The sequence below is a fragment of the Manacus vitellinus genome, unplaced genomic scaffold (genome assembly GCF_001715985.3).
Source record: "Manacus vitellinus isolate BGI_N305 unplaced genomic scaffold, ASM171598v3 scaffold_16_pilon, whole genome shotgun sequence".
In the NCBI taxonomy this organism is placed as follows: Eukaryota; Metazoa; Chordata; class Aves; order Passeriformes; family Pipridae; genus Manacus; species Manacus vitellinus.
Window position 1 is genome coordinate 9,837,392 of NW_021939189.1, and position 24,421 is coordinate 9,861,812.

General features: G+C 37.1%; 1 protein-coding gene across 1 annotated transcript in view; it reads right to left on the reverse strand.

Moving 5' to 3' along the window:
• SH3GL3 (SH3 domain containing GRB2 like 3, endophilin A3) overlaps positions 1-23,854 on the reverse strand; it is a 71,155-nt gene extending 47,301 nt beyond the window's left edge. The window contains exons 1-2 of the mRNA XM_029958711.1: positions 23,801-23,854; positions 13,778-13,843 (exon numbers count right to left, since the gene is read on the reverse strand). Of these exons, the coding sequence (XP_029814571.1) occupies positions 13,778-13,843; positions 23,801-23,839 (105 nt within the window). The 5' untranslated portion in view covers positions 23,840-23,854. The remainder of the gene's footprint in view (positions 1-13,777; positions 13,844-23,800) is intronic.
• Positions 23,855-24,421: the final 567 nt, after the last annotated feature.

Consider the following 24,421-nt stretch of genomic DNA (forward strand, 5'->3'; position numbering starts at 1 on the left):
CTGCCTCCACCTGGCTTACTTCTAACGAGGCTCAAAATTTCTCTTTATTGGTCTCACTTCTTGTGGTTCAATGTAGCATCTCTAGCTGAGCTCGTTAACCTCAGGTCTGTTATTGTAGTGGTAATTTAATTGCAGCTTTTAAAACACAAAAGCACTTACAGTAGTCCAGAACGTGACTGGTTAGTGCTGTGCATCGGAACACTCGGTAATGTGATTCCATTGCTGCATTGGTCCTGCTCGAGGTTCCAAAACGCAGTCTCCCACTTGGAGGAGCAGATGGACTAGAAATAGCTCTGCTGAAAGGACGGGTTAGTTGTTTGTCTGGTTGTTATGAGCTGGATAGATTGACTGTATACTGAAACATGACTGCGTATCAGGAATGTGCCGATATAAATAAGAGATGTGATTCTGCCTGCATGATGAAGCACTTCCAGGCGACGCTTAGATTGTGGGGAAGATAAGCTCTGTGATATGCTGCTCCATCCTGGCTCTAAGGACACTCGGGAGTTATGATTCAGCTGAAACTTGTGCAGGGACCCGGGAAGCAGTTTAGAGATAAGCCTCGCTGGCTGCAGCAGGGCTCTGTTACTCACTGTCACGCTTACTACATTTTTATTGGGTTGGGAGAGAAAGGCATTTCCAGGGTGTGTTACTGTTACTTCTTTACAATAGCAAAGAGGCAAAAAATACAAGAACTTTCAGAGTGATTGTCATACTGTAATTTGGGAGAAAGGAATCACTGTCCGCACCTGTTAGAAACAATTATTATACCACTGTGAAACAAAGTGCAAAGACAAACACATTATTGAGTTAAGGAACTGGCTGTTACTTGACAAAGGACTCTCTGTGCAGGAGAGGAAGAAGAGAAAGCAAAGAGGACAGTACCAGTCAGCACTCCCTCTGGAAAACAAACTGCAAGGTGAAGCCCTTCCAGGTTTTTGGAAATGTTTGAAAAGAATCCTGCCACCACCATGCTATCTGATGCCACCTGTGTGTAGGGAAAGAGCATTTTCAGCCTCCTTACAAGTAAACACAATCACATCACAGTTGAAATCACCTGATTTCAGCACCAGTTTCTCTTCAGATTTGAAACTGGCAGCACAATGTTAACTGTGCAGACCAAACTGGATATGGCTTACAACAGTGACACATTTGTAGAGATCTCAGGTGAGCAAACAAGGCCCTAAACAAAGATATTGGAGATCTGTAAGAGGTATTAAAGTAAGCTCTTACTGTTCCAGAGAGTTAGGGAGAGAAGGCGGCTTTGGCTAATCTTTGGCCTTAAGAATGGGTGGACCAGAAGCAAAGAAGGAAGGAGTTCGAAATAAATCACTGTGGAGAGGAATGAACGGATTATGGAGTTGCCGTGGCTGTTAGCTGTAAAATTGGATTAGATAAAGAACTTGAGTAAAGCTGTATGTCTACAACTTCCTTTTTTTTTTTTTTTTCTAAATCCTGCTTGTAACCCAAGGATAGCAGCCATGTTGTCTCTGCTGAAGTGATACAAGAATTTGCAAGTGGGAAATAGCCTGTGGAAATTTCACTTCATAGCCTAATTGCTCAATGATACAGACAAGGAGAAAACCTAATTAGTGATCCAACCTGAATAGTCCAGGTTGTTAATGATGTGGTGGAGGCACCCTGAAAAAGACACTAGTATTCAGTTCAGATATAAACAAAAGTTATAGCTTGTATCCAGTAACACAGTGGCTAAGGGATTTCTAAAGGATTTATAATCACATAGTTAGATTTTATGGAAAAAAGGATTGTAATTTGCTGGATTATCATCCTTAAATTTTATGAGAAGTTACTGATTCAGTCTGTAAAATGAGAGAAATGAAAAATAGTACAAAAAGTATGGGAAGTGGTTCAGACAAAAGCTGACATGATGGGAAAAAAACTAAAGCTTCTATTAAAAATAAATGTTACAAGCAGAAGACAGGTCAGGAGATAATATTACAAGGGCAGAATGAAAAATGTTTCATAGAGCCTGGGAAAAAGGGGACCTTCACAGCAAAAGTTCTAAGTGTCTGGATATTTAAACAATAACTACAGTCCCACTCCTTAGAAAATCTCAAAGTGCATGAGAGCAACAGATCATGGCTCCAACATGTTACTGAATCAGGTGTGCTAAAATGGACAGTGAAGTTTGTACAAACTGAGAGCTCCTAACTGGCTCAGATCAAGGCAGTGACTAAAAAATATGCATTTCTGACTTATATGGGAGAACTGGGCTTGAAAATTGGTTCTGTGAAATTCAAACAACACAAACTCCTGGATAAATGGTTAAATTTATAATTCACTTGCATTTCAGTGTGGATAATACTATGTAAAAAACACTATCAGCAGAAACTCAATATGAAGATGTGGTAAACAACCTTGTAGGTGTTTGGTTTTCAATCAACAAATCATCTTAAGTTTAACAGCTGAAATTGCAATAACAGCCATATGAAGTATTAGGTTTTCAGCAGAATGAAAACTAGAAATATTTTAAAAATTATCCAGATGCATCTTAGCAGTTGAAATTACTTGGAATCTGAAGCCAACTACATTGCCCACATGGCAATTGTAGGAATTTGTAGGCAACTACATGTTGGTGAAACGCAATCTGGATATTTTGTGGTTACTGCCATAAAAGTAAATGTCAAAAAGGGGAGGAAAGATGACTTTGTGATGAAATTGTATTGTATTTGATTCTGGGCCATGCTGACTACCTCAGTAAAGCACTTATCTTGAATATTTAAGCCTTAAGGAATAAATAAGTTACTGTACATCAGTTTATGATGAAATAAATTTCTACACATGGCATTAGGAGACCTTGGATGTACTCAGCTGATCCAGAACAAGAGTAACTACAAACAACAGGGAACAAGACTCTCAGACACAGATGTGACACCCACTAATGGTCTGTAAGGACTATACATATCTAATGACAGTGCAGATTACCTGGTTAATTTTCATGTTATTTGTCAAATGTTGTAATCATAGGCTGTGGTTTTTTGATCACTGGAGAAGAACATATTGGAAAACTAGTGTTTAGAAAACAAGCATTCTGAAACTATACCATTTGAAAGAACAGTTGGCCAATACCCCACTCTACAAGAGCAAACTTGTAGAAAGTTTTAACAATAAAGCAGGCTCAGATATAAGATTATGGGGGTTCATCTGGTTTGACAATTCAAAAAAAAAAAAAGGGGAGATTACTAAACTAAATTGACACTGGAACTTGAGTACTGACACAAGTAAATGAACTAATGTATAACATAGTGTTCCAGAGTGAAATCCAAAGGACTACAACACTGGATTTGGGACTGATTTAGCTAATTTCCTGGTGTCAGCTCCTGGGTTTGATGTTACAGGACACACCTGGAAGCTGACACTGTGAAAATAATGCCAACAGCAAACTACCTCAATAACAAAGTCAGAAGAAAATCCTTCTACAAAAAAATGCCCGAGACAGTAAGTACATCTCATGAGGTTGTTTCAGCACCCTTTCTATGAACTTAAATGAAATAATTATTTAAAATCAAACAAAAAAAAGTTGGTGATATGAAAATATGATCATGTACAGGAGTAGGTTAACACTATGTTTTTGTTTCTAGAACATAACCAAGCAATTCTGCATATCAGCACATTCTGTGTAGATAAACTGGCTCAGGTATTTCTGACAGGGCTTTGCATTGCAGTATAGATTACATAAGAAATCATCAGAAATGGAAAGGAACAGACAACCTTCTCTAAACAGCCAGCACTGGCCAAAACTTGGAAAGCTCTCTGTTCCAAACGGACGCTGCTGGCAGTCAGAGCAGGAATATGTGGCCCTGGGGCCAGCACACACTCTGGCTAACCTACTGCAGTTGTTTAGGATGCTTATGTTTGCTCCCCAGACCTTCTAACTACATGTAGCCAGTGAATTATTTTTGGCATATGTGATTGTTCTTCTCAAGCTGACTTTCCATATGTGTTGCTTTACCGTCCTCCAGATCTTTGCTTCTCTTCTTGTCTCCTTGTATTTGTATTCCACATGCTTCCCTGTCATCCTTCTGTCCTCACTTTCCTAAATCTCTGGCTGTTATTCTGCAAGTGTCAATAACAAAAGTTTGTTAGGTCTTATGCCATTAAATAATAAAGACTGTTCTAATTACATATTTCTTTTAAAAAGACATATAAACAATTTGGGTGAACTTAAAATCTAGATATAGATATTTTTTAAAAGTGAGATATGTGTATACTATAAGATATTCTGGTTTTGAAAACTCAACAACCTACTTTTTTGTGTATGCAGCAGATAAAAAATTTCAATCCTAATCTTGCAAAATATACCATGTGGATGGACTCCTGAACAGCTCCAGCTTGGAGATCTTGTAACTTTTAGGTGCCTATGTTGGTTTTGGTAGCAGTTTTTACTGTTAGCATATACGTAGGCATTCAGTGCTCTCAGACAACTCTAGACTGTTCAACATTCCTCTTTTTGCTGGCCTTTCTAAAGTAGCTATGTTCCTTCTTATTAAAGATAAGGCAAAAGCAACTCTAAATGAGCCAATGTAGTAATGTACAGAAACATTTCTCTGAAATGTTTCTCTCTCTGATTTAAACAAACTGCACCTGAGTTCTGTGCTGCTATTTCACAGGTAACAAAATCAAGGTACTGATTTTCTGCACACAGCTGTTCATCAGACAATGCTGACATTCTCATTGCTGACGATGCCAGCACAAAATCTGAAGTTGCAAAGTTGTTAGAATAGTAAACACTAGCTTCAGAAAGGTGTAAAGGATATTCATGTTCATGGTAAAACTACTGTATCACTCTGTTTCAAAGCAGAATGTTGTACCATGATGCTGTAAACTGGATCACTTTGAAATCCAATCTAGAATTTAATTTAACTATTACTCAGGTATAAAACAAAGGTTTAAGTAACACCTTAGTAAGTCTTGGTCTTTATAATGATCCTTTTCAGTGGAAAAAGGCCACACCAAAGAACAGCACATACTGCCTTGCCTTGCTGAGAGAATGCAATGCAGAAGCTCTTGAGAATAATGATTTATTCAGCTTTATCAGAGAATAAAAAATATAATCAGCAAGAAATCTGAGTAAAAATCTGCAAGAACACAGATTGCATGTAATAAGAGGAGACAAATAGTAAAATAAAGTAAAAAATCTAGTGGTTTATCTTTTCCAGGTATAAATATGCTTAATTATATTTTAACTTGTGTTATATTGCAGAGTAGAAAGTTGTATCAACTCTGAGACACCAAGTCCTTACATAATGCACAATGTGAACATTTCAAAGAGTCTGACTGATGTTTAAAAGCAATTTGAATATCAGTAAGTATCTTGTAGCAAGTTTGTGAATATTCAGGCATACCTGATTTTAACAAAACTTTTACAACATAGATGTTGTTTTGCTTTTAGTGTAATTTAATAGGTCTTTTGGGATCTGCCATGTTTGAACATCTGGGAAACATCATATGTTGTCTGTTGATCAATGAGGCAACAGGAAAGGCATGATGTGACACAGATGTTAAATATGGCAATACTCCATAGACCAACTGGATCACAAATGGGAATGATCAGACTTTGAAAAATCTGATTAAGATTCATTGACTGGATAAGACTCAGTTGGTCTTTTTCCTTAAATTTCTTAACTGTTCTTGTAACAGTATTATAGTGGGTATTATTGTGGTCAGTGAATTATTGGAAACTGGCTTATTTGGGGCAACAAAATGACGTAACTGAAGACAAGGACTTTTACTATCAAATACTTTACAGGAAGATGAATACAACTTGCCAGATCCCTGCTGTCTTGTCATGAAGATTAATGTGTACTACTGGATAACTCTGCCACTCCTTGTAAAACACAGAATACATAAATCAAATTTATTGTATTAGTTTAAGCCTCAGTTAATTGAGTAACTGCCACTATAGTAAGAAACCTTTTTCTCCCTCATATGCAAAGAAGAAATAGTGTATATGAAATCCTTTAACTGTTACCCAGGAATGCCACCTCCTGGTTACGTACAGAAACGCCCTTTGAGAGAGGGGGGAAAAGCAGCTTTGATTCCATAGTTACCAGAAAACCATTTCAATTAATTATATGTTAAAAATGCGTGAAACAGAGACATGCCTCCTGTCAGTCTTCCCATCTTGCTCGTTGAAATGTAAAGGTACTCAGATGTTTACTTTTCTAAAGAAACTGTGTAGTTTAAAATAATAAACACACCTGACATTGACAGAAACAACCTTAAAACTCTTGTATTTAAAGGTAGCAGCTGAATCAATATCATGAATGAAATTCTGACCTGACTGAAGCTGACAGGGCTTTTGCCACTGACTTCAGTGGGGCCCAAACTTTCAGCCTGTATTTTTTGAAAGCTGTTCTTATAAACTGGGTTTGAATTGTCAGAAGTTCGAAAGAAAACCAGACATATTCTTCTGCAATTTAGTGGGCACAGGATTATAAAGGCTAAACTGGTCATGCAAAAAATGATGGTAAAGGTTTTCAGAGTCAGAGACCTCTCTTTCCCTATGATCAGACCAGATTAGCTGTTGCTTTTATTGCTTGGACTTCTCCACCAGTAGACTTACAGTTGTTTGGTGTTGCTAGTACAGGTAAAAGCATGTTGTACCAGAATATGTTCCTTGAAGCAATCATATTCTAATGGTGTATTGGACTCCCAAATCAAAGCAAAATTCTACTCTGGCTGCTAGGATGATATACAGACAGCAGGGGAAACAAGCCAGGGAATTTCTTTCACCTGGGAAAGCAAATAAGAAGCATTTCTCCAGTGCATGAAGAAGACTATTTGGGCAGACAGCAGCTGAAAGCCCCTGCAGTCACACATTACTTTAACTCTACTGCATTTAACTTATCCCTTATTTTTTTTTCCTAACTATTCCAGCTACACAATCTCTGCAGATGTAAATTCTCAAGTCATAGCTAAAAATAATTTCAGTGAGCCCAATCCTAACTTAGATATTTCAGCAGTAAATACTTAGGTTCTTTTTGGGTCCACCTGTCATGTTCTTTCCTATGTCAAGTATAACACAGCAGAAGTGGTATGCAAGCTGACAAATCCCTTAATGGAGACACCAGACTGCTTTTAATTTGCCTAATCTGCCTAATATTTTTTAATATTGTCAGAAAGGATTCAGTGGAACAGCCTGTATTGGAAGAGATTAAAAAATAGTGAATGCTATTGTATATTAATAATGGATGTTATCTGACTTGTTTGATAAAAGTTTTCCTTACAATTAAAAACTTTCTATCTGAATACAGAAGATAAAGGAGAGAAATGATGAATTTTTTTATTTTTCCTTTTTAAAGTTATGTTAATTGTAATCGCTTTTGATAGATTGCAGATATGTGGTTCTTCTGCAATAAATAAAAATAGCATGAAGTTTTATCACTCTTCTTTTCTTACTCCCTTCTTTGGAGGAAGAAAATAAAAGACAGGGATTAAACTGAGATTAATCTATAGCTCTGCTCTTCCTACAGTGCCATACTTGCTTGTTTTTCTGATGGGTCATCTTGAAACTATGACCCAGGCTCTGATACATGGAAAGCAAGTACCCACTTACTCAATCCATCTGAACAACTGTCCACAGAGTTTGTTATTTCTCTCAGCTGCTATCTGAGAAATCTGTAAGAAGCCATTTATAATTTTGACATGTATACTAAATTTTGACATATATACTAGGTAATGGAAAGCACATTTGTGAGTCCTGCTTTTTTTTTCCCCTCCAACTTTGACTTATAACATTACAGGGCTTCTAAGATTCTGAAAGTATTATGCTTTTCCTTTAATGGAGGTGATTATGATCAAGGTGCCACAGAGACAAGTGTGTGTTGGGTGACTTTGTAGGGTTTCCTAAGAGGGAGGAGGGGTTGAGCAGACAAGTGCTCAAGGGAAAGAGAGAAGAATGTTCCAATATGAAACGGTTCCAACAATTTAATATTAGTGATACTATCTTCTATCTGTAGATGGCAGTGATCTTCCACTGCCTGCTTCAGGAAGAAAGGGGGAACAGTGGTGGTGATGAAATCCTAAAATTAAAACCACTGTGCAAAACAGATGTGGGGAAGAGAAGTCATAAGGTATAGGAAGGTATATCCCTTATTGTATTGCCTTCATGTGATGAGAAAAGGCATTGTGCCATTTAGAACCCATAAATTTCTGTATCAAAGGATTTTGATGACAAATTCCAGAATACTGTGTTTTGAAATTTATCTATGATTAAAACCCTCCGTTGGCATTCTGGACTTCTCGCACACACCTGAGATACATTTCATTAGTTTAAATATGTTTATTCAAATAATATCAAAGCCCTCTGGGTACTTGGCTACCTCCTTCATCAGTTGTTCAGCAGTTGTTTCATTTTTAGCTGTTTTTCTCTTGACACTTGCATTAGTTTTCACTATCATTCAAATAAAATGCAGTAAACAGTGTGTAAAGCCATCCAGGTATACTTCATTAAAGGGTGTGAGGTGAAGCCCACTGAAATCAAAGAGGGTACTTATATCAGTTTCAGCAGGCTTATAATCTTACCTCCCATCACAGAGAATCTTCAAAGTACAACACAAAGTCTAACCTTCCCTTTTTGTCACTATTTTCAGCTGTGGTTTGTTTTCATCATACCAGTTCTGCCTACAGAATTTTAAAATATGATATTTTCATGAAGATCAGACTATAAAAACTACATTTTTGAAGTTCTATTTTAAGCATCACATAGATCTAGTCTAACATCAGATTTTAAATGGTATCTAGACACACACATGCAAATGAAGTGCTTAACAGGATTTCAAACAGCATCTAAATTGCATTTTAAAATTTGCTTCTGAAGATTATAAATATCAAGGAGACTTTGAGTATTGTTGGGAGAAAGATGCCTACGATGCATGTATATGCAAAGTGGACCCAGAGAAGTACCTAAGTGAGTTATTTCTTAGTACCAGTTGTTTCCAGTAGAAAGTGTATCACTGCAAAGAGCACAAAATACAAAACTATTCATCTGCTTCTAAGGCAGCCCAGTTCAGTTTAAACTATCTGAGCATTCATAACCTTAGAGTGACTCTGAGTTGAGACATTCCTCAGCAAATCATGAGGAACTATTTGTCTCAGGTCCTTCCATTTAACATTAAGCCATTTCATTCCTTGCTGCTGAAAGATGTTTTGCAATATCAGCACACCTAATCTGCAGCCACTGTTGTGTCACTGCACTCGAGCAGAGGCTTGTCACTGGTATGACCAGTGGCAATTTTGACAACCTCTAGTGCAGAAAGCCACTATAAATTACTGTGCATTGCTTAAGTCCTTTTTGGAAAGCTTAACTGGGAGTTTTATCCTTCTGCACAGGAATATATCATAACCAATATGTTCTGGAACAAAAAGGACATACACTCTTTATCCCAACAGTAGGCTTTCCAGTGGATAAGATAAAACCATCTACCTGGCATCACTGTCTTTAGAGCTTTCTATACATGAATCCTACATTTTCTCCTCTGGATTTTGTCACCTCTTTCTTGCAATGCCAAATAGTTTTTTCTCTTCTTTACTGACCATGCTCTTCAGTTCTTTGAAAAGGAGCAGCAGTTTCTCTAACTAACCAGTCCACGTTGCTTAATGTGCAGTTCTAAAAATTGATTTGTTTTTTAATGAATGAATGGTTAATCTTTATATTCCATTGTCAGAAAAATAATCCATTAATCTGTTCCCAGAATGCAGTACAGTTTCATAATATGCACTCTCACCCCAAAAAAAAAGGATGGGAAAGGGCAGCTAAGGAAGAGCGTATGGCCTTATTGCCTATTTATTTACAGATGAGCATGTGTCTATATCCAGACATGCCTCTTCCCTCAAACCACTGGCAGGGCACAGTACACAAAATTAATTTTTTTAACCTGTTTATATTGCTCTCCCTCCAAAAAAGACTATTGTGAGGTATTAAATAAAACCTAGGTTTAATATGTCCACTCATGCTCTAAATGCAGACAGTAAGATCCCTTCTTTGGGAGTTACTTTTGGCCACTTCACAAAAATGTCAGCATTAAAATTTTGCAAAAAAACTCATTTAGTAAGCCCTTGGCTCAGTTTGCTTTAGATACACTTACAAGATTGTTTGCAGCATGAACTCACAGTGTGCAGGACTCTGCCTAACTCTCCCATAGCTTCCAGTCACGCTGCCTGACTTGCACTGTTACTGTCTATCCTTCCTCCCTTCTGCTTCTTCCCATTCTCATTCTTTTGCTCCCTCTCTTCATCTTTCTAATTCATTCCACATGCCCTTGAATATGTACCATGTAAGCTGCTGTTTTGCATTCAACATTTGTTTATCCTGGGACTTATCACAGTATCTGAGAATCTCATAACTTTCACAGATTTTTATCCTCTTGAAGCCTTTGTGAAACAAGGAAGTGTATGTCAATTTACAGGTGGGGAGTGGTCACACTGGAGATTAAGTGAGGTGCTCAGAGCCCTGCTTAGCCGTGGGAGCTGTATTCAAGTATTTCTTGGCTCCTGATCTCCTGTATAGATTGAACATTCCTGTCGAACTACATCTCCTGCAGTGCACCACAGTCTCTTTTCACAGTGAGGACAGGCCATCACTCCAGCATTTTTGTCCTCTGGGAGATATGGATTGGCTGGGGAGACTCTTTTTACAGTAGAACAGGGACAAGAGACACAAGTTTAGAAATTTCAGAAAACCCCATTGTGACTTTCCAAAATCAAAATTTATGGATGGGTAGAAGAGGGAATGTGTGTGGGAATGGGTTCAAGTGTCTGACCTACATTTCCATTCCCCCGAAAGAAACCAAAGCATCCTAAGGAGAAAAAAAAAAAAAAAAAAGAAAAAAAAGAATAAATTCATGCAAAGCAGATACTTTACTCATAAACAGTTAATGATCTAAACATGTTGGCTTCTGAGGAAAATTCTGTAATGGCCCTAGTTGTATTCATTGGCTGGAAAAAAAAGCACATAACTAAGATTTCATTACAATTAATCTTTTTCTTCTCATTTCTGAATATCTGCTGTAGATTTAGCCATCATGAGTTTTTTGCAATAAAATTCACCTACCTGTACGTCAACACAGTCTCTTAAATTTGGTTCCAAATTAACTTTTTCTAAGTTGTCAAAACATACGACTGTGTATCCATGTTTTACGACTCAAGGGGTAGATTCCAAAGCAGTGAAAGGAAGGCTCTTATACATAAGGACTGAGCCTGGCAACATGTGAGATTTGGATGCCAGATTATTAAGTATTCTGATTTAGCCACGATGTGAAACTCCACAGTGAGCCCCACAAATAGCTTTGCTGATACTGAGGTAGTGACCTCTGAGGCTTTCATGTGACTGTGCTGCCAATGGGTTGTCTGGTCCACTGGGGCACCACTTTCCTTTGATTTATCTTTGAGTCTGAGGAATTTATTTTTTTTTTCAGAGTAGTAAGAAAATCCTATTTCAAATTCATTATTAGAGCTATCTATGCTGTCTGGCCCCAGTGGATAAATCCTAGTAACCAGATCTTTATTTTCCATGGACATATGTACTGACTTTAAAACAATTCTCATGTTTTCTTTATTAATTAAGGGAGATGGGGAAGGGAAGAGAAAGGGGTATATGTAATAGCTCACTTACCTGAGAAAAGCTCTGCAGCTGGGTGTGATCTGTTGTATACAGCAGAAAACACGCATCTAATTAATCGTATTCTCTTGGAACCTTTAAAAAATTGGTTTATAGCAAGTGTTATCAGACAAACATGGTGATACAATAAATATTTCAGCTATTTCAGTACTTTCCTGCAGGCCAAACAGTCATCATAAATTAATTTAAAAATTAAAAATAAAGAAAAGAAATTAAATGTCCGTGTAAAGCTGCTTTGGTAGTGAGCCTGTATCTCCTGTTCTCATGACTCAAACTGCTTTGCCTAGTGAAAATGTTTCAAAACTGACATAGAAAGAGTGCATTCTGCTGCAAGCATAACTTCCACTGAACTGTGTAAAAACAAGGCAAGATACAATGTCAACACTAGGAAGAAAAGGTTAAATTACAGTCCTCGTACATTTGATGGGTATTGCATAAGAAAGCCTTTTTCAGTAAATCAGTTTAGTGCTATTTTTTGTTCAGTATTAAAAACATTGCATCAAAATCAAAAGTTTCTAGGTGTATCTTAAAACAGTGAAAGTAACATCTCTACAGGCTACAATAGATATCTTAAATCTCATCAGAAATTTGTCCAGGGGACTTGATCTGTCTGCTGAAGTTTTGCACAAATTGGCTCTATTGCCTCTATGCCCAACTACCTAAACTCACCTACATAACTAGAGATACATCTTAGTCTCTACTCCATGTTTTATGCAAGAGAGACAGTTAGGGGAGTAGTGTCATCACCCTCACAGCAATTACAGCTGCTTACTGAATAGTCAGATGCTGTGCAAGGAGCACGAGCACAGTCCAGCTAGTTTCAAGAAGTACATTTAATGCTGAGTACTAACAAATATAAACAGCATCAGCTGATCATATTCTGAATATAACACAGGATTTTCCTCACAAACTTCCCCAAAAATTACCTTTTGCACAGGGGAAGTCTGCAATGCAGTCGATGTGCAAAGGCTGTGGGTCTGCCACGCGGGGCTGGGCTTGAGACAATGCCGGTTACTCTCATGACTGGATTTTTCCTTATATTTTTACTCTCTGAGCAATTCTCTTTCTCAATATCATTGTTTTTCTATTTTTTGCTTCATATTGTCAGATACATAAATACGTGGAAGCATTTTACTGGAGTTCCAAAGCTTCCTGAGAAGCGACTGACCTTTATAACTCTTGGAGTATGTGTAGTTAATTGAAAAGTTCTCCAATGTATTTTCTCTAAACAATGGAGAAAACACATATGCTAAACAGAACCTCATCCAGGTATATGTGTAAACTTGAGAGAAGAATGCAAGAGAGTTATTTATAAAAGGATGAAAATATTAACTATTACTTAGTGCCAAATATATTCTTGGTTCTTATCTGTTCCTACAAGCAGCACTCTATTCATATATGGAAGAAGCAATTTGAAGCCACGGCAGCTGAGCTACGGTAATTTTGATATAATGGCAAGGAAAAGATGCCAACAAAGTACCTTTTATGTGTGTGTTAAACTTAGCTTTGCTTGACAGTGTGCCCACTGCAAAACATACACAATACCTATAGGAATGATAAACAGAGCCTTCTCCAAAGAAGATTTTATTCACTTCTCTTGTAACTTAGTTAATAATTTAGTGCATAATTTAATCTGTCAATTCCTTATCTGTAAAAGGGATGCATCAGGACTTCGGTGAGTCTTGTCCAGGCACATTTCAGTGTCTTTTGAGAGGAGATATCCTGCTAAGTGTGTTGTGCCACACCTGCTATCCCAAAGCCCCAGTCAAGATTGGGGCCTCAAAGTGTAACTGCAGTAACCAATATAATATGAAACATTCATTTTCTTCTGGTAGCTGCAGGCATTAAGACTTTAAACAAGGAATAAAAAATACTACTGTTTGACACAGAAAAAGTATGAAGGAGAGTTCTGGATATGCTTTAAAATACCTTAGTAATGCATCTCTCTTTAAGTCTTGTAAGCCAACACCGTCTTATTAACTTTTAATATATGAAAAATACGCACTATAGGAAATGCAATGTTACTAATGAGGTAAAGATCTTCCCCCTCACTGTTATTTCCTGTCCATCTCTGTAGTAAGTAACCATGTATCTTTGGATATGGACATGTACAAGATAAGTGGAATAGCTACTTACCCATCTCCAGTCCCAGTGGACCTTGATTAGCTGGTAAAAAGGCAGAGGCCACATCAAACCAAGGCTCTACAGAACAAACCCGAAGAACTGCATTAAGATTCTGCCCTTGTAGTGCCAGCTAGTGAGATTTTCACATGTGGGGAATACTGAATAGGACTTTCTAAACCTAAAAGATCTTGCAAATCACAGTTTTGACCCATCACCTACTAGTTCCCAGTAAGATAATACAAAGAAAACTGCAATAAAAACATAGAGAAATAGCCCCTATTCCAGAAAATATCTCAGACTTTTAACTCACAGCAATGTTCTCCTTGTTAAAAAAGCAAAGGAAATGTATTTGCTTGTTAAACATTGCATTCAAAAAAAGAAAATTTTTCCTTACTGAGGATTGCACACAGCTTTCAGGTACTTTTCTGCAAGCCAAATACAGACAGACTTTTTTTCTAATATAAAATGCAACCCTTCTGCAGTCTAATCAAAAGTTAGACTGCCAGATCCCAAATGATACCAAAAAAAAGGTCACATTAAATTTCTAAGGGTCATTATTAAAAGCATGTGGAATGTTCCCTCCAGTAACTTTGGAATTTAATTACACACTGTCTGGACACTCAGAGTATTCCTCATAGGCAAGGAACAAAACATGTTGATGTTAGAGGCCACACAGAAAGCACTCTCTTGCTTCCCTCTGCCCATCCTCTTGTCCCTGGCCCTCCCTACCACTCTGGCCCTCCCCTAAAGACAATAACCATAAGAAATAGCATGATCATGAAGGACTGCTTGAAAGTACTGTTAAAGACAGATTTTCTCAAGAGTAAGAAGAAAAACTCAAGAAAAACTGGCTTGAGTGACTGGTCAAAATTTAAACCAAACCCAGCCCAAAGCAGCAAACCATGCAGAGCAGCCCAGGCTCGGAATTAAAGGCAGTTCATGTGAATTTCAGGTCAAGCAATGGCTAATAGCAGCTCCACAGGGATTAGAAGCACTGCCTGCTACTAAACTGAGCAACCCGAAATGTAAACTCACTCATCCATTGAAGTCATGTTGAACATTTACTGGAGCGTGACTTAAATCAATACAGAGAATTTCAGATAAACTGGTGAAAATTTGTTCAGCAAATTTATGCAGTAGAATCTGATTTAAAGGGGGCTATTCCAATCTCCCTGATACCTCCTACTGTTCCAACTTTTCTTGAAAGGCTGATCCAATACCAAACTGCTTTGTAGTACTTCCATGAGCTTTAAGATTTCCTGACCTCCAGTGAGCGGGAGGCTAATTGCAGTTTCCCCAAATGTCTAAAAATGCATCTTTTTTGGAATGGCACATTGGGCTTTTGTCACTATGCAAAGTGCAGTCCTGTCTGTGCTGAAATTTAGTTTCCACAAATTAAATAACATTTGGTAAGTGCCAAGAACATCAGGTGATCTCTATCCATGCAATGTTACAGCATCCTTGCACTTGTTTGCTGGTACGTTGATTCCTAAGATTAGCCTGTTGGAAATGTCTAAAGGAATAAGGGGTTTATTTATAAGCTCCCTTATACTTGCTCATAATTTATTTAAAAATCATTCCAATAATTTATTTTATAAATCAATTAGCTTCCATTTATTTCCTTCCAATTTACAGTGAAATATCTTCTGCCTGTTGTTACACTGCTCATTCAAGTTGGGTAAATGTCCTTTAAATCTACATATGATGTAGGATGATGCCCTGAAATTTTATTTTTCTATAACAAATTTATTTTAAAATTCCTTTGAAAAGTTTAGTGAAAGGAAGATGAGAAACCATCTAGGGCATGTTGATAAACTATAAATTATTATTATCTTAGGTTTGCTTTGAAACAGAAGCAAACAAACAGAAAGAATATGCAACCAAACAGATGAAAATACCATACAAAAGGAAAACAATTAACAAAAGGTAGAAGTAGCACCAACGTACAGACTGTTCTGTGAAATCATGTTTCTGAGCTTAAGGAAACTCACTGGGATCTGGGTCACTGGGTTAGAAAGAATTGTGTTAGTGAAAGAAAGATTATTGTCTAATTTAGTACGCAAGATAATTAGTGGAACTTGATTTTAACAAAATGTTTCTGACATATAAAATGGAGTTATGTGCATTGCAGCTAAGAACAAGTTGATAAAACTCTGAACAAAATAAAGAGTAATGTAAATCTGTCCTCTATGCTCCACTTCTTCTCCCTGTGTACCCACACAGTGGGAATTCTGCAAGGACATAATATACCAAATGTATATATCCAGGCTCTCTGCACAAGCACCACACAGAAACATTATTTAAAAATAAAATGTACAAATGAAATTTGCTTTTAATCTCCTGTTACGTTTGTTATTAAAAAATTAAAAAAGGAAAAGTTGAAGACTTCAAAAAAGTAATGTAATGACATCTTAGAGAAAAATCATCTTACTTTAAAAGACTCAGAGAACTCAAAGAACTTTAAAATATATAGCTAAAAGTCCAGAAATATTTTATGGTTCACCACCTAACATAAAACAACAACACAGAAAGACAACAGCAAACAAACTCTGCTACCGTAACAACCAAATCTGTTCATGTAAAATAAACCCTTGCCATGAATGCTACACTGGATTAATAGACCTGACAATCAACAGGTTCCCTCTTCTAGACAAGAAGCCTTTGTAGCATCAAGCCAGGAGATTAATACTGTCATAAGAAACTTCAGATGGCATAACAGTATGTTTGAAATAGGTTGGAATGGAAATTTATTCCAAATGAGTTGTATGGAGTATTCCTAGCACTGCATGGAAGGCTTTGACTTTTATTACCTTGCATTTGGATTATGTTTTATCTTGCAAGACCGTATGATCTCACGGTGAATGATTACAAGCATTTATAATGTTAAGGATGATGTGATATTTAACTCGTCATGCAATTGGGGAATATGATCCATATTTTACCAGTGAAGGGACTGACATACAGACTTGTTAAGGGGTTTGACCTAGAAAATGATTTCAGAAATGGGTATTGAACAACTCTCTCAGGTTCCATAGTTATGCCTTACCCAAATGCCTTACCCCTACTGGGTGTTCAGACCACACCTCATTGACAGGCTGTGTCACAGTACTGTTTTGTCCAGAGCTTCACCCTAAATATAGTAAAATTAGAGGTTAAATTCTCACCTTTTGAGTCTGCAGAGAGAATTTTGGAAGGCATTTTGCCTCAACATTCCTCTCATTGACATTTAAACATTTTTTTTTCTTTTCCCTAGAGTGGAAGACAGTCCTACTTTAATATACATTGCTACATGGGAGAAAAGCAATATGAATTTCTCTTTCTCTCTGTGTAAAACCACCTCTGGTTAATCAGATGCAACTGCCATACACTTACAGGCTTAAATGAAACTACTGATATAATTCCAACAAACTGGTAAAATTATTTTAACATTACTTGCATGGATGTGAAAATCAGATGCACAGGTAGTTCTGTTCACTACAGGTGAAAGGCTGCAGATCCCAAATGTTTTAAAGCTCACTGAGATTATTGAAAAATAACTTACAAAGATTTCAGCTGTCACCAGATCAAGACTGTGGCCAACAGGGCGAAACTGAAGCTTATTTGACTTCTGCAGAGCTGCAGGGGCACTTAATCACTAATGATCTGGTCCACCTTGAACAGCTGGGGAATTTGCAGTAGCCCTCACCGGGGCCAGCATTTTGTGTCTGATTTCTCTGTCCTTTGGTAAGGTCCCCAAAACCTTACATATTTGGACATAAACCCAGTCCCTTCTCCATCATCTGACTTCTGAACCAGCCCCTAAAAGAACACTGTATTGGCACTAGGTACTGTAGGCAGAATAACCTCCATTCTCTGCCATATGCCCCATGTGGTATTTTAAAAAATGACTGATTGCTGCGTGATCGTTCTGCTTTTCCCCATAGCTCTGGGGCTGACTGTGTATCTTCGGGTGTGTTAAGGTACGATGCCAGACTAAAATCTGCCTTAAACAAACTCCCAATAGCTCTGATATCACTTTTAATTTATATTATAATTTCTAAATTCTAGTTGCTCCCTGGTGATTTTTTTTTTCCACAAACGCATCTGGAGCTGAGAAGTAGTTTTGTGCAGGAAGCAACCATGTGTATGAAATGACACCCTTCTGTGTCTCTTGCTTCTCAGTGCAATCTGACCTCTTTCACCAGAGTGGCCCATTGAGTCCCAGAGCTCCTGGGCAGTTCTTAGTATTTTACCTAAAGCAAAAAATTCCTGGGAGTGTCCACAAATCTGAACCGGCATCTGCTCTTTTCCTGTTGTTTCTTCTTTGAAAATATAAACAGAATGTTAATTATCTTGCCCTGATTTCATCCTGCTGCTCAGTTTGTTTCCTTTTAACTTCTGAATCTATTACCACCTGCCAATTTGTCTACTCCTCTATTCTGGCAGATGTAAGGTTTTAGCTGAGATTCCTGCAATGATCCTGAAGGAAAATGAGCCATATTCCACTAGGTCAACAAGACTCAGAAAGCCAAATCTGTTACAAACGTTACTTCATAATTTGCAAAAATTGGAATCTACACACAGAAACTTATTTCATAAATTTGTTCATGGATGCATTCTGAGGAGCTTGACGATCTCTCAAATGCAGTAAAATAAAGCTTGAAGATTTGTGCCTCCAAAACCTTCAGAGCCTTTTGCCCTTTTCATTTTTGTCATGTTTTGTTTTTAATTGAATAAAAAAATAAAACTTTAAATAATCTGGAAAGTCCTCCCTAGTTCTCAGCACACACAGGAAGAAAAAGCTGAATCAGCATTTTCACACGTGCTTAACTCCGTAATTGTGTGCTGTGCTAAATTACAGAGCTGTGCACAGGTTTCATATTACAAGGACTACTTTAATTTTATACAGGAAAAAAAAGGAATATTTTACACTATATTTTAATAAATAATTAATATTAAACTGCATCTATTAAATAAAGGTTCAAACTTGCACAGTGCCGTAAGCTCCCACTGGATAGTGTTTATCGACTTGCAAAATCAGGATCTGGTACAATGGTATTTGGAGTGCACTTCTGTTTCATACTGTGCCAGTTCAATATTGCTAACTACAGGTGTTTAAAAAGCATAAAGTGGTCCATCAAATATCAAAAGATTAGCTTTACGCTTGCCAGATCTCTAAAAAATAAATAAATAAATTTGAGGCTCTGCTCATTTGCCTTCTGGTTTTTGATACTCTAGGGTTCAGCTGGCTCATGTTTTCATGTTTTATCTCTAACCATAAAGGTGAGAACTCTTTTTTGTTGGAAGCTGAAGTTTGCATCTACTCACTAGCCTGCAGGAGTAGACTTTAAGAAAACATCAAATATCATTAACACTCATGGGAAAATCATGAAAATGGGCCATGCTGGTTGATAACTTCACTAATTTACAAATTTTTGTAATAGACATTGGTGCTTTGAACTACTAATGTGAATTAGCCAGGTTCTACTACTTACTTAATAGTCTATATTCCTTGTGGCATTGAAATTACTGTGGCTCAGAAACTTACTCTACAGCTGAACACAGTGTTGTTTGCCATGTGAACCTGGAACAGATTTCCTGCTAGAACAGCGGGGTTTTTACATTTTACGTTGAAATAGAAACAGTATTTTAAGACTAGATTGAGTATCTTTAGACTAATTACTCCAACTGTTTTAATAATGAAACTGTTGGTTTCCCCTCCTTTTTCAGTTCTTTGCCTCCAACAAGAAGGTCCAATTTCATGCCATGGATTTTCAGTTTTGTTATTTGATGGATGAAACACAGTCATAGGTGTTTTGTGAGCCATTTTTAAGAAGGGACTGTAAACCCCTGACCATTTACTTTTTTTGGTTTGTCTAATACAGGAGCTACTGAAACAAGAGACATGGGGTGGATTTATTGGAGGAATGAATAACCGAGTAGAAAAGAACTAATATAGACTCAGGCTCTATTGCTGATGTATCACAGCACTGTTCCAGTAATGAACTTCTCCAAAGAATTAAGAGTTCAATTTGAAGGCTTGTTCCCCTGTCATTTTTGCACCTGGCTAGATTAATTGCCTCAAGAGTTAGAAAACAAAAAATTAATATCTAAAAATTTTGGACCCATTTTTTACCCTGTGTACTGTGAAAAGAATAACAGAGTTCTTTCATAAGCTAATTTAGTGCTTTAATTGGCTGTTGGGTGATGTAGAAAATATAAAATCTCATTCTATACCTCATACCTTGCAACAACTGGATCCATCAGTTCAAATGAGACTGTCGTGGTAAGCACAAAACAAAATTAACTGAAATGAAGGGAAAGACTTCTTTCTCATTATCTTCTAAAAATCTCCTGTGCTGGTAAGTAGGTAGAGTAAGTAGAGAAGAACTACACATAAACCCACCTAATTTAAAAGTGGTGCTTTTATAAACTGAACTAATAATAACGAAAAGCATTTCAAATTATGAGTTAATTAAATGTCTAGATATTCTCTTTACTGTTGCATTAACTTTTACTTTATTTTAGTATTAACAAAGTGCCATACTTAAAATTAGTACTGAAGTACTGGATCAGTATTTGTGTACTTTGTACTGTGACAGTGAAGCAGTCTCAGCAGTCTCCTGTATAGGTGTAGCATGTTTCTAACAAACTGTAATATCTATTAACAGTTGAACAAGCAGAAAGCTATTCACCCACTTAATAATATGCAAATGTTTATTATTCTAAATATTAAGTGCTCTAAGTATCAGGGACTGAAAATACTGGTACATTCATTCGTGTAGAATTGTTTTACTTTTGTGTCAACAGAGGAATGAATAACCTTTCATTTAGTTCACCTAAAAACCTCTTCCACAGTCCCTGGCTCTGCAGCCAGCTACTTTTAGCAGAACATGCCAGGGTCCATCACTGAAATCCCACTTGAATCACATTTTAATTTCTGTTAACATCCATGACTTTTGTTGCATATTTCACACTATCCATGCTGACCTGATTGCTAGTAATGTTATATAGGTACTGTGTTAGCAAGGTTTATGCTTTCTTACACTACTATAAACTCTGATTTTGCTTTTTATAAGAAAGTAGGATACTTTTAGAGCACTTACGTTTGCGTGAAGTCAGCAGAAGTTTGGAATGGGCAGAATGCAGGTTTGGGCTTTTGCTTTAGTAAACGTTAATTATACAGGTATTTCCTCCAGAAGGAATTACTCTCTTAGAAATACAGAGCTGTACTTTGAGAGTCAGTATTTTTGTGAATTTTTTCACTATACTTTTTTGCTTTCTTAATCCAAAAGGATGGGTTTTTTCTCAAAGTTCGCTTATTGCTTTAGTTTTTTACCCTCCCAAAGTACATCCCCAAGATTTTGATTTTCAATCTGGAATCCTGCTGGGTTTAGAATTTCACTAAACTTTTGTGAAGTGTCCTGGCCAAGGAAGGCTTGCAGAACTGGGCACTTTTAAGGGCAGAAGTATTTTTAGTTGCAAATATTAAAAAAATGCACTCGCAGCTGTTCACACAGCAGTGATTGGAGTGGTTGGAGTCCTGGAGAATGCTGATACCTTGATATGTTTTATGAGTGTACTGTAGCTGTGCTTCAGGCAGAAATTCTTCAGAAGAATGAAGAAAAAGAACACCAAGTGGAACTGTTCAAATTTAAAAAAAAAAGGAGTTACTTTTTTTTTTTCCAAAAGAGGCAGAAATAATACCTGTGTTCATATACATATATACAGCAATGGAAGTGTATTTTCATTTGGGTATACACTCTAATTCTGCTTTCATTACAATTATCTCAAGTAAATGTCCTAACATAAGAATTATATAGCATATTCTTTTAGAACTGATTTTATGTCATTTTTTTCATACTGCTTATGAATATCAAGCTGTCAATTCCATACATTGAAAAAAAAATGAGTGTAGAAACACAGGCAAAACAAGATTTTCCAGGGGGTACAGAGAATGTAATCTGCATATCTACTTCCTCAGTGTCCTCCATTCTTCATCTGCCCCATCTGAAAGGAGCACCAGCATTTCTGCATAAATGTGTTCTACCAAAACCCACCCAACACCGACAGCAACCTCCTGATTCTGATTAATGGCCCACCAAGCCCAGCAGCCCTTCTCCTTGTAAAAGCCAGTATTGACTACAGGGTTTTGAAGCCAAGCAATTGATTTCAGCCTGTGAAGACCTCACAACCTGAAGTTGGCAGTCTGCATGTAGTCTTAGAAAGCCAGTTTCAAATTTTAGAGATTTAAGACATGGCAGTTGGTTCAGAGAAATTTGTTGACATCTGGATGCTTTACACAAACAAAAGTTTCAAGTTTAATATTTTTTTACTTTTTTTTTGTTTGATGTCTGCAATATCTATTTGGAAGAAAGCCTAACTGTCATGACTGTGCACTGATACTAATTAAAAACTTCCAATGAAGTGTGCATCAAACACAGTAGTTAAAGAAAATCTTCCGGTTTATTTGCTTTTGTTTAAGGAAGAACACATACAAAATAACTGAATCCTGTAAATAAAATAAAATTATAAATTAAGATAAAATACCACCCTTTTTCTTTTTCTCTATAGCCTCATGCATTCCTTTCAAACATGAAATAACTTCTGAAGGAAGGATGGCTGTGGTGAAAATCAATATTTTTCCTCTAGCTGAGCCTACTTCAGAGAAAAGTCAGATACTGCCTATGCCCTCTGCTTGCATCTAAAAATTTTAGGTTTCATTCCCTGTGGTAACTATCATAACTATACAGCTACTTCATACAGTATATATTGACTTTGTAAACTGTGGTTGTTCTCTGGTGCAGGGATCAGTATTCTGGACTGAGCATTCAAGTGTGGAAACAGGAAAAGTCTGACATGTTATTAGATGCGTCCTTACTCATGCTCTTTGTAAGATTTCCTACATATCCCTGGATAGAAAATCAATGGTTACGTATGAAGTATCTGTGGTTGCCTATTGGAAAGCAGCAATATGCTTCCTGAATTTGTGAAAGAAGCTTGGCTTTCTTATTTAGCAATGGAGGACTGCAAAAGACAAAAATGGAGTTGACATATAATAAGCCTTAGCTTTGCCAAGTTTATTGTGAGAAGCACCAAAAGACACAATGAGCAGGAAGTGAAGACCTACATACAAACAGTTCCCTGCTAACTACAGCATTAAGATTTGCCTTTGAGCAGAGCAGAATCTACTGCTTCTGCAAAAGAAGACAAAGTTAATGAGGTAGTATAACTGAAGTTTAAAGAAAAGTGACTGCAGACGAGAAGAGAATTAGAGAGGAGAAAGGTACTTAAACAGAAGAATTATTATTAAGTCTCAGAACTTAATATAAGCGACTTCCGGTGTTTGCACTATTCGAAGTTTAAAAAATCATTAAACAATATAATAATAATAATTTTTCAGTAGAATTCTATTTAGGAACAGGGCCTTGTATAATTATCAAATAAAAGATTATTTCCTGCTACAAAGAGCTTTCCCCTCTAAGTGCCAGTCAAAAGTGTCAGACAAAAATATATTGCTAAGTGGTCAGTTGGTTATTTGTTTAAAGTTCTTAAACCAAACTGTGGTTTTAGCATCTGGGGGTGATCATATATCAGCACTGAGCTCACGTTTGTCACAGAGCTGGCAATTGCAGCTTTGCAAGACAAGGTCTACTCCTTCACATTTCAGATGTGAAAACAAAGAAGAGTATGTGCCCTTACAAGGTTGTACTGTCTGGTTGAGGAATCATATCCTACTAAATATGATAGGCCAGATCCTGCCCCTGGTTATGTGCCTTTGTCAACCCACTGACAACATTAACTACAAAATAATATAAAGTGACACAAGGATTAAGCATTTTTGCAGCTTAGAAAGTAGTGAGCTCACCTAGGAACATCCAGGCATTCTAGGCTTAAACTACTTATATCTTGCAGCTGCTAAATGTTCTTTCTGCAGAGTATACACATTACATAGCATGCAGGTGGCAGTCATATCCTATCACTATTGTATAAACAGTTTATTAAGCATACACAGTGTGACAGGGAAATGGAAGATAGCCAGGAATTTGATCTTACCTGGTGCTCTGTTGCTGCTGCTTCACGGTCTCTTGCCATGCTCAGAAGTCCTATGCTCTGTATTTGCTTCAGGCCTAGAGCGTCAAAGTGTATCAGTTCTTTTACAAAGCCACACAGCATCAGTATGACATGTGAAACTAGCCAGTTCTACAGCTCTTTACACTTCAAATGTTTTCATGATATTGAGCCTTACAAGAAAAATGTCAACCCAGCCTGATCTTTAAGCCTTTCACCATTGAATCAACACATGTGTGTCACAGATATTTAACAGTAACTGTAGAGATGGGTGAACAAGTTTGTGGAAAATCCTGACCCAACATGTGTTTGCCCCAAAAGCCCTCCCAACACTCTCTAAAGTTCCTGTCACATCAGTGGAGATCTTATTTCTTTATTACTCCTTGCTAATTTCCTGGTCATTGTGCTGTTTGCTGATGATGCAGTAAAGCCACATCCATCATCATAACCAAGCCCTTTAGCTGAGTCTACTCAGCTTAGTTATGAAACTTCACTTTGGTGAAGTGGAGAGGCAAATACCTACTGTAAGGAACGACAGTTGCTCTGTTGGAACAAGCAGGATGTTTCACATGCTGGAAGTGAAAAATATGCTTAAATACTCCGTTG